This window comes from Sycon ciliatum, chromosome 2, assembly GCF_964019385.1.
Source record: "Sycon ciliatum chromosome 2, ocSycCili1.1, whole genome shotgun sequence".
In the NCBI taxonomy this organism is placed as follows: Eukaryota; Metazoa; Porifera; class Calcarea; order Leucosolenida; family Sycettidae; genus Sycon; species Sycon ciliatum.
In genome coordinates, this window is record NC_088644.1 from 11,355,555 (window position 1) to 11,365,563 (window position 10,009).

At 45.8% G+C, this 10,009-nt stretch overlaps 2 protein-coding genes across 2 annotated transcripts; one reads left to right on the forward strand and one right to left on the reverse strand.

Annotated features, from left to right (window-relative positions):
- On the reverse strand, nt 1–3,806 carry LOC135808682 (uncharacterized). Its single transcript, XM_065321904.1, has 2 exons — nt 3,491–3,806; nt 1–3,407 (listed from the first exon to the last, which is right to left on the reverse strand). The coding sequence occupies exon 2, from the start codon at nt 3,379–3,381 to the stop codon at nt 262–264; it is 3,120 nt and encodes a 1,039-aa protein (XP_065177976.1). The 5' UTR covers nt 3,382–3,407; nt 3,491–3,806; the 3' UTR covers nt 1–261.
- Nucleotides 3,807–3,818: 12 nt separating this feature from the next.
- Nucleotides 3,819–8,643, forward strand: LOC135808683 (cytochrome b-c1 complex subunit 6, mitochondrial-like). Its single transcript, XM_065321905.1, has 3 exons — nt 3,819–3,964; nt 4,053–4,346; nt 8,298–8,643. The coding sequence occupies exons 1-3, from the start codon at nt 3,911–3,913 to the stop codon at nt 8,328–8,330; spliced, it is 381 nt and encodes a 126-aa protein (XP_065177977.1). The 5' UTR covers nt 3,819–3,910; the 3' UTR covers nt 8,331–8,643.
- The last annotated feature ends 1,366 nt before the right edge of the window (nt 8,644–10,009 follow it).

Below are 10,009 nucleotides of genomic sequence, written 5' to 3' on the forward strand. Positions count from 1 at the left end.
CATTGCAGAAACGCAACGAAACATATCAATGATGACAATATGGAGTGAAAACGTTGCACAAGCGTGGTAAAACAAAAATGGAATGTAGGTTAACAGTGTTAACGGGAAATTCTAGCATTGTTACCATAGCAACGGAACAGGAAAAAAGTGAAGAGAACAGTTGGAAGAGGGGAAGACACAAAAAAGACAATAAAAACAGTCAACACAATAACCACAAACTTGTCTTGACCATGTCTTTGACCATGTCTTTGGACAATAAAATTATTCATTTTCAACGCGGAGCCGTTTTGCTGTTGGCTCCAGCTCGCAATCTACATTGTCAGCCGAGGTGGTGGTGTTGGCGGCTGGCTCTGACGAAGCTGCTCGCTGACTGTCCACATCAGCCGGACTGGTGGTGTAAGTGGTTGGCTCCAGGGGAGTTGCGTGCTGACTGCCTGCAACATGAGCCGAGCTGCTGGTGTGGCCGGTTGGGTCAAGCGGAGTTGCTTCCTGACCGGGTGCAGCAGCACCTGAGCTGGCAGTGTTCGATACATTCAGTAGCTCGCAGAGATGGCTGATCAGTGTTTGAACAGGATGTTGCTTTCCACCCTTAGACATGGCAAAGAGATCTCCTGATGCCTTCTGATTCAGGACAACTTTCCGGAACTGCAGCTGCGCTTTCAAAGCCGCTTTCTTTGCTGCAATGGTGCTCAGGAGTGCAACCTTTTCGTCAACTTCTTGTCTGGATGTCCACAGACCATAGCGCTCAACATCTTTCGTCAAAGCTTCTTTCCTCTTCAGCTCCTTCTCCCTCTTCTCTGCAATCTCCTTTGCTTTGTCACGAAGTCGCTGAACGCAGTACTCATGGATTTCCTTCTGGCGCTTCCTGAAGGCTTCCTGCATAGCTGGAGCTGTCTGCCGTGCCATTTGGAGGATTTCGGCTTGTTCCTGGGCAGGTTTACTGGTCAGCCATTCTGCGGTTTTGTTATTAGAAAACATAATCATCCCCTCCAGCGCGATAGTTCTTGAATTGGGCTTTTCTCGGATAAGTCGATCCAGTTGCGCGAAATCACGTTCAGAAACGACATTGGTGTTGCTGACAGAGGCAGTTTGCACTCTGGTTGCCTCGTCAGGTTTATGGAACGCACCGCCTGGCAGATGATCGGAGAGTAGGTTAGATGTATACCGAGCATACACGGTGCATAACATCTGCAAAATCTCAACAGTGGTAGTGTCACTCGGACTGGGCTGCAGCAGGTAAGTGAGCACGGGGTCGGTGAGGGAAACTGAAGCATCTGTGAACGGCCGAGCGGTGCCGTCGAGGAGGTCCGCAGAATCATTCGTCCAGTACTCAAATTTCTTCTGGAGCTGACTGTAGACGTTGGACATGTCAGAGATGGAGATTGATTTGCTTTCCAAAGCCTTCCACAATGGCATTATGACGAGCTTGGAGAGAATTCCAAGGGCTCTTGCACCAGATAACAATTCTGGGATTGCAAGGTCAGCCTTGACAGCACGGAGGAGTTGGTTGGGGTCCGCCTGAACATCCTGCAGGAACGTTGTCATGAGCTCGTGAAGGTAATACACTCCAGCACCATTGAAGTAGCAAACATAGCTGCGGTTGCCTCTCTGCTCTGCCAAAGGCACCACTCCCCCCATGTCAGTCACATAACTACGAAAGGCATGCATGCACCCAGCCTGCTCATTCCCATGTTTCTGAAACGCATTTGCAGCATTGCGAAGTAATCTGAAGACCCGAGACCCGTCTGTATCATACACACCATGCAAAGTATGTGCACCAAATGGCTGATCACCAAAATGCATGTCCTCCCATTTCCTCATTGCAATCTGTGATTGGTCGGCCAAGCCAACAATGAAATGCATTCCACAAAAGAAATTATTCATGTTGGAAAATGAACTTTGCTGCTCATTGCTCAATGTCTCCCAGCTAGCAACAACATCAGGCAAAATCTTCTCTCGATAGTCATGTAACAACTCATTGAACTTTCTTTGTACAACACACCGGTCACTCATCGTGTTCTTGATGTTCGCTACAATCTTATTGCCAGTTTCACAAGACTCGCCAACACCCTTGCACGAATCCTGAAGGTCGGACAAAACCTCCTTGAACTTATCAAGGATGTGCTCTGACGTGCCATTTTTCATATCTACCATACCCACACTAAAAACTTGATTTTCAGTGGCAATTTGGTAGGTACCATACTTCTGACCAAACTTACTCGTGCCATCAGTGTGCAAGGTTGTATTTTCTGCCTGAGAAAGTACTTCAGCTGCATGCTGTGAACTAACTGATTTTAGCTGCACCAGCATCCCAGACAAAGTTCCTACACTAGGGAGTCTGTCTACTTTCTTGCTGACTAGGTTATGAAGTACACAATCAATGACCGATTTCACATTCCATATGCCCACATTCAATGCCAACAACTCCATACAACACTTGACTACTTCTGGGAGGTACGCATTGCCAGAAAATGTTGTAATCATGGAGCCACTACATTCTTCATGCAGCTGTGAACCTAAGTCATCAACCTCCAACTCCAACTGCTTAATTCTGCCGTCAGCTCTGGACAACAACAAAGACTTCTCCTGCAGTTCACGCTCTAGTTCCCTTCTGGAAGTATCTAAATCACCCGCACGCTTCTGCCAATAATACACTTTATGCTGCGTGTTAACTAGCTTCCTCTTCAGCTCATCTACCATAGGCATGTAATCCTCACTGCCCTGTTCATCCTGTTCATCATACTCATCTTCAACCATATCAGCCTCTACTGAACTAGCTACCTTAGCCTCCAGTGATCTGATTGTCTCATCTCGACGTCCCAATTTCTTTTTAACATTTCGTAGCTTCCCTTGCCCAACCTTCATTTTCTCCTTTAAAGATCCCACTAATTCCTCCTGTGCCTTAGCTTCTCTCTGCACCTGGAAAACCTCTGCTGCCAAAGGCTCAGTTGTTGTACCAACTTCAGTGCTGGAGGTGCTTTCCCTATCACGCTCACCTGACTCCGACTGGCCGGATGATGGAGAGGGTAGTATAAAGGGCTCAGCCAGTAGGACAGCAATCTGATCGCTGGCTTTGTCCTTCAGCAGCCTTGCTCGACGTTGCTGCAGAGAACGGACTCTAGAGGCAAACGTGCCAACAGCAATATCGTTGGTACTGGAACCTATCAGAGAACCAGTCCATTTCAACATATCGTTGAACGAAAACTTCGAGGCATTTTTGAATGTAAGTAGCTCCAGAACGACATCGTTGGTGACAGGAAAATCACTCGTCTTCAAACAGGTAAGAGCTTCGTCTGATTTCAACGCATTTCTCAGTTTGCTTGAATAAATACCAAGCCTCCGACATGCAGGTCCAGGGCTATTCTCCTCCTCATCGGCCATGAAGAATTCAAATATTCAAATTCTCGCTGTAGAGAAATACAGAGCAGACAAATATTCCTTACCGCCTGGAACCGCTGCAAACTAGATGAAGAAAGACGATCGTTCTTACCTAATTTTGGGACGAGGAACACGATGGAAGAATCACCGTCCGTCAACGCTCAAAGGAACAACATCAAAATCGCGTTCAAAGTTTTACGGCAAGACGTGGGAAGTCCCATCTCACGACTGTGACCTCGAGTGAGACACCAAACGAAAGCTAAAAATCTCCTCTGTCAAATGGCTGTCATCTCCTTCTTCAACAAACTACAAGTCTAAAAAAAAATCAATATTTCCACGTGGCACATTTTTGTGCCATGCTCACGTCATAAATGCATGCATGACGCGTGACGAAGATTTTTCACCGTGCTGTCACGTGACTGAACTCCCTATTTCAAGGGAGGCGCAAGGCAGATCAAACAAGCAACAAGTAACTTTTGCGCTCGGCTGTGTTGCTGGGTTCGTGCACAGTGTGTTTGTGAAGATCACGAAGATGGCGGCGACAGGTGAAGAAGTTCGTGCCGAGGAGGCTTCTGCCGCGGAGGAGGTAAGGGCATCTTCATTTGGATCAGGGCAAGTTCGAGCCATGAAAATCATGGGTCTCCCTATGGTATTCGTGTGTGCTGCTTTCCAAGGAGGAAGTCGTAGTTGTGGAATCAGAGGACGAAGAGGATGATGTTCAAGAAGAGGGTGATGAGGGAGACGATGATGCCGAACAGGAGGGCGACGATGACGAGGAAGACGAGGAGGATGAGGAGGACCCTGTAGACCCTCTGGATACTGTTAAGGAGAGGTGTGGTCGCACTGCTCTATGCAGTAGAATGAAGGCCCGATATGACGATTGTGCCGAGCGAGTCAGCAGTAAAACAAATACGTCGGAGTCCTGCAAAGAGGAGTTTTTGGATTTCGTGGAAAGCGTAGATAATTGTGTAAGTAGCTCAGTTTGTTGTGTACTGATCCAAGCAAGTATTTTTGGATGACTTTGACTTTGGTGTCATATTCATCGGGAAAATTCTCTCTACTCAATTAGAAACGAAAATTTAACTGTTAACACCGAAAATTGAGCACAAATTGTTTGTTCCTTGAGTTTGTGTGTACAACATTAAAACTTCAACTGCGAAGCTAGCAGTCAGTTGTCTGTTTAAATTATAGAGTAGGTAGATGTTGCTCAGCAGTCTCAGATTGTCAGCTTGAGCCAAAGGGAGTTTCTAGCTTGGACCCTGTCAAGAACAAAATTAAATGTTATTTTCGAAAGCGAAATTAAAGATACACGTACATGTAATTGCTCTCACGTCGACGGCAGCGTTGCAGCTGTAGAACTGAAATACCGGTAGCCAGGTTGAACAAAACATGCGTATGTTGTTCTGTACGTATGTGTTATAGTTTGGGTGTGTATAGCTCGTGTCTTTAATAGACTATGATTTCTGATGCCTGGTTGTTGATACTTGTATTGTACTGTAAAGTACCGCGAGAGCGCCCCACGAACTCGTCCTTTCGTGGTCGTGCTGTGGAGGTGGTGTCCTGTCTGAAGGTCATACGACTCGTATCTTGTACACACATGGCACGCTGTGCACTCAATCCGTACTCAGTTTAAAATACCTTTGAGCTCCACACAAAAACATGCTAGGCGTGATGACCTTACAGTCCATTTCAAAACTTGACGCGTAGTGTTTTTGAATTATTTCAAATTTGGCTGGAGCTTTTTGAGAATAGTTTTCGGAATATTGCTCAGGTCTGCTCCACAATTACTCTCATAATTATAGTTTCTAAACGATTGGATAACAGACGCCCAGTTAGGAAAAAAGTATGCACAAAGTGATCACAGATTTTATGTGGTATAGATGCTGGCATAACGGTTTTTGCCTTGGTACGCGTCTATAGTTTTGAAATGGACTGTAGTACACTAAGGTTCTCACACCGTACAAACGTTGTTGCACTCTGACATAGGATTTTCCTTTCGCGGGCTGTAAAATCAAGGTGGGGTGCTCTCGCATTACTTACTTGGAGTTACCCCCTCCCTCCCTAGGAGTGTGAAACTCTGCATGTGTTTGCTGTCAGCACCGTCGCCGACGAAAACTTTCGTGTAACATCACACGATGTATTGTTCATGCTGTACGCGTCCAACATGTTTTTAGCGAGCAGTGGAGTAGTAGAAATAGCACTCTCTGGAAAAGAGCACAATATCTCTTGTGAGTCATGCCAGTTGTCCAGAGTGCGTGCACGGCCACACTGACATTCTTTTGTACGTAGTACATGGACAAAATCTATTTGCATTGGACATGTAAGTCGTGTTGTAAGTTTTCACTGTCAGGGTCCTCGTATACAGAATTGCACACGGATCCAGTTTTCTGTACAGCCGGCCAATCACTCGGGGATGGCGGCGTGTTCAATGCGAAATGTTCAAAACTAAACGAAGAATGCTGGGCCACTTAGGCAGACCAGCTGACCTCTGTCATTTGTCAGAACATTGGCATCGTCTGTCTAGCCACCGGAAGTTTAAATCTCACCGAAAAAATATTTTACCCTTATTTCCTGTGTGTGAAATGTGTGAATGCACACTTACGCCTATCTGATCCCCTGGCTCTGAATGGCCACTTCTACTGTAAGCCACATAGCGCATGGCGACGGCAGTCATGTGTATATGCTTACGCATATTCTCTCTCTCTCCCTCTCTCTCTCTCCCTCTCTCTCTCTCTCTCCCTCTCTCTCTCTCTCTCTCTCTTTCTCTCTCTCTCTCTCTCTCTCTCTCTCTCTCTCTCTCTCTCTCTCTCTCTCTCTACCTCTACCTCTACCTCTACCTCTACCTCTACCTCTCTCTCCCTCTCCCTCTCCCTCCCTCTCTATTTCTCCCTCTCGCTCTCTCTCGCTCTCTCTCTCCCTCTCTCTCTGTCTGTCTCTCTCTCTCTCTCTCTCTCTCTCTCTCTCTCTCTCTCTCTCTCTCTCTCCTCTCTCTCTCTCTCGCACACCCATGCATGCCACATTATATTCGCGACACATACACACCATGCATACCCATACACACAAAGATTGATTTCATTCGGACACATTTTCACCCTCCAATTGGTTTGTGCTCGCAAATCCTGGACTAAAGCAGGCGCAAAGATGTCCTGTTTACAGTGCTAAGTTCTTCGGGGGCAGAGGCCTGAGTGGTTTCAATTATGTCGTGCCATTAGCTGACCTGTGTCTCCTGTCACATACACTGCAAGTGCCTTTTAGGTATAATTCTAAATCTCTGCAGTTTCGCGTCTTGTATGAATCATCTTCACATTGCGCTTTCATGTTGTCCTACTGTACAGTCCGATCTTGTTTGTCTGGACACTGCCGAGTATGGCCACGGGCCCCAGGGGCACATCTGGATGAGCAGATCTACATCAAATCTGTTGCATGCATTGTATATGCATACTAGTATGCATCTTGCACTAGTCCAGACAGGTGCCCGGTAGACGGACGTGCCCAATATTAGGGAGGTCCGGATCTGGGTTTTTTTTTACTGTGCAATGAAACCTGTCCGAGGCGACAGCGCAGGGGACCGTGCAAATGTGGTCCCTGTGTATGGGTGGTCCCCTTGTCCAGGGTCATTTGACTGGAAATAACATCATAGGGTCCTAGCAAGAGTTCATAACCCTCCAGAGTGTGCAACTCCCACATACCCTGCTGTCCTGACAGAATTTCAAGTTGGCGTCATTATTTATGATTCAATGCTCCCTGCACCAGTGATTTATTACATGTGTACGGATGTCAAAGCATGACACGTTTTTCTTTGCAATAATTTGTACAGGATCAGATGGGCTTTGGTCCACCACAGGTTCCGGATTCGTCTGATAATCCGTGTACAGTGCGCATTGCATCATAAACGTGATGTCAACTTGAAATTCTGTCGGGACAGCACCCATAGTCGAGTTGCACACTCTTGGGGGTTATGAACTCTTGGTCCTAGCTGCAGTGGTCTTTTGGGACAGTTTCAGTACCAGGCCACCTCACTTTTGCAGAGCACTGCTAAATGTAGCTGTTTTTCAGCGAGACCCCTACATGTATATTAGCATACAAAATGCATGATACCACATCGCCAACGGTGTCAGTTTTCTTGTTCCACAGGGGCCAGATTTCTCGTCCCACAGGGGCCAGATTTGTGATGTTCCATTGTAACATTGTCTTGTCACGTGTGTTAGAGTAGAGCGAAGAGAGCAAATATGTGGCTGTTTATTGTTCACGTCTGTGTACCGTAGTGTCTTGTATTACAGCCTATCTCATAATAGAAGCCTGATTTTCAAGATACACTGCCAGCACATATGCCTGGCTTTAATGTTGACACACATAGAAATACCGGGTTTGAATAGAAGCCTGGTGTGAATAAAAGCCTGGCCCTGACATCGGCTTCTACAGGAATAAGCCTGGCTTTAATACACGGCATTACGGTATATGTTATGCCATGTAAGTCAACCGGTTGTACAGTGTCAAATCTTGTCATGCGAGTCAACTAATGGCGGTTCCTGCGCAACCCCAGATCTGTGGGTGCTGGTTAAGAGTTATAATTTACCACCATATTTATCAACCATGAGATTAATATGGTTAAAAAAAAAGGAGGACAACATGTTAGGAGTTCTGACTAACTGTCTACCAACGTAACCAGATCTTATACAGTCAGCGAGTGTGACTAATGACATTGGCTCACCATCCGAGTTCAATATTACTTGAGATTGTACTTTCTTTGAACACAACCGTAACTAATGTGTTATCATCGAAGATATACCTCCTGCTAACCTTTGTTTACTGACCAATTGTATTTCTGTGTGTGTATGTATGTGTGTGTGTGTGTGTGTGTGTGTGTGTGTGTGTGTGTGTGTGTGTGTGTGTGTGCATCGACTGTTGTTTTTCTGCAGGCCGCTCGCTATATTTTTAGTCACCTCAAGTAGGTGCAGTTGATATCATAGTGGAATTCGTCTTTCCTGTGCTAGTAGTACCCTGTACGTGCCCATGTGCTTCCTTTGCTGATAAGTCTGCTGTGCATCTTCAAACGCTAATAAATTATTTGTGCTATGAAAACAATCAAATATTCTCATTCCAGTTGTCTGAATTTCTGGTCTCTCCCAACATCACGCCCAAGAGATCGAAGATTACCACATCATAATTTCCTTAGGTTTAGCTGATTTTGCAAATTTTGTGAACAATGCCATTTTCCACTTTACGAATCTTCAGAGCACTATTATGGTGTTGCGTAATCTTCGATCTTCTTTCGATCCAGAACTGTACTGTACTGCGCATGTAGCGGTAAATACTAGTAGGCAACAGCAGTATTGGCTGCTATGAATGGTGTTGCGTAATCTTGAATCCTCTTTTGATCCAGTACTGTACGGCACGTGCGCCGATAAATACAGATGGTACGAGTTGCTTGTGCTGTAATGCTTGTTGTACATGTCCAGTTTCCCAAAACAGTGTAGACCATCTTACGTCAGAAAAGGAAACAAGCCCCAGACCAGGGAGTCATCAAATACGGTATTTGACGACTCCCTGCCCCAGACTCCCCACACCTACGGTTTTACTAATTTACACTCCGTCTCTGGACAGCTAGCTGTTTCGATCTTGTTTCGTTTCTTTGGCGACACCAGTCAAGGGACATCTTGGACAATGATCTCCGAAGAGTCCCCATCTTACATCCATCCTTCTTCTTGACTCAGTCCACTTGCTGGCTGAACGTTTGGTACTCGTCGATTTCAATACCCAGATAGGTGGCAGACTGGACTTGGACTTAGAATATTCTATTTGCTTGATGCATTCGTCAATCATCATGCTTACCGTGATGTCACGCCCGGCTCATTCATGTACAAACTTGTAGATGCCAATATCAGTAAGATCAGCACTGAAACCGGGCTTATGTGCCGACACTACGGTACATTCATACGTAGACAGACTTGTATGTACATGATTGTGTACTTGGTAGCCTTTTTACATAAAGGCAGCGTTCATGACGCTCACTGTGCACATACATGTACCGGCACGTGACGTAGGGCTGTACAGTGTACTGGTATGTGTTGCCAGCGCGTGACTGAACGTCGAACAAGCGACCTGCAACTGTACTTCGAAGTGCATGTACATGACAATGATGACTTTGACAACACTCTAGGGAAAATCGCAGGGAAAAAAATCAGAATTCTGCTCAAGAAGTCGCAGAGAAAATGGGCCGAGAACAGTAAATTTGCAGAAACTTTAGTATCAAAATTCAGTCCTGGGGCAAAAGGCAGTTCACGGGCACTGAAATTTCGACCATGCACGAGATCCAGCCACCGCACCACCAGTTCGTGTCTTACGTGATTAGCTTCACATACAATGCTGTCAACCAATCAACATGTTTTCAACCACACAAGGCTCACCTAATGCCAATGTTGTGACATACCGTATTTCCCCGATTTTTAGTCGCACCTTTGTACACTAAAATTCAGGGTAAAAAAGGGGGTGCGACTTACTGTCCCCGGGGAAAATTGCAATTCCGCGGCCGCGTTTTTTTCCGCGTTTTTTGCGATTGTTTAAAAGACCGCGTTTTCCGCGATATTCCCGCGTTTTTTGAACTTTTTTGTTGCACTACACGTACACACAG

Excerpts from the sequence above, each read along its gene's own strand:
- LOC135808683 (XM_065321905.1), top strand. The coding sequence starts at position 3,911 with ATGGCGGCGACAGGTGAAGAAGTTCGTGCCGAGGAGGCTTCTGCCGCG. Across the intron at positions 3,965-4,052 it reads AGGCTTCTGCCGCGGAGGAG|GAGGAAGTCGTAGTTGTGGA; the intron begins GTAAGGGCATCT and ends CTGCTTTCCAAG. Across the intron at positions 4,347-8,297 it reads TGGAAAGCGTAGATAATTGT|GCCGCTCGCTATATTTTTAG; the intron begins GTAAGTAGCTCA and ends GTTTTTCTGCAG.
- LOC135808682 (XM_065321904.1), bottom strand. The coding sequence starts at position 3,381 with ATGGCCGATGAGGAGGAGAATAGCCCTGGACCTGCATGTCGGAGGCTT.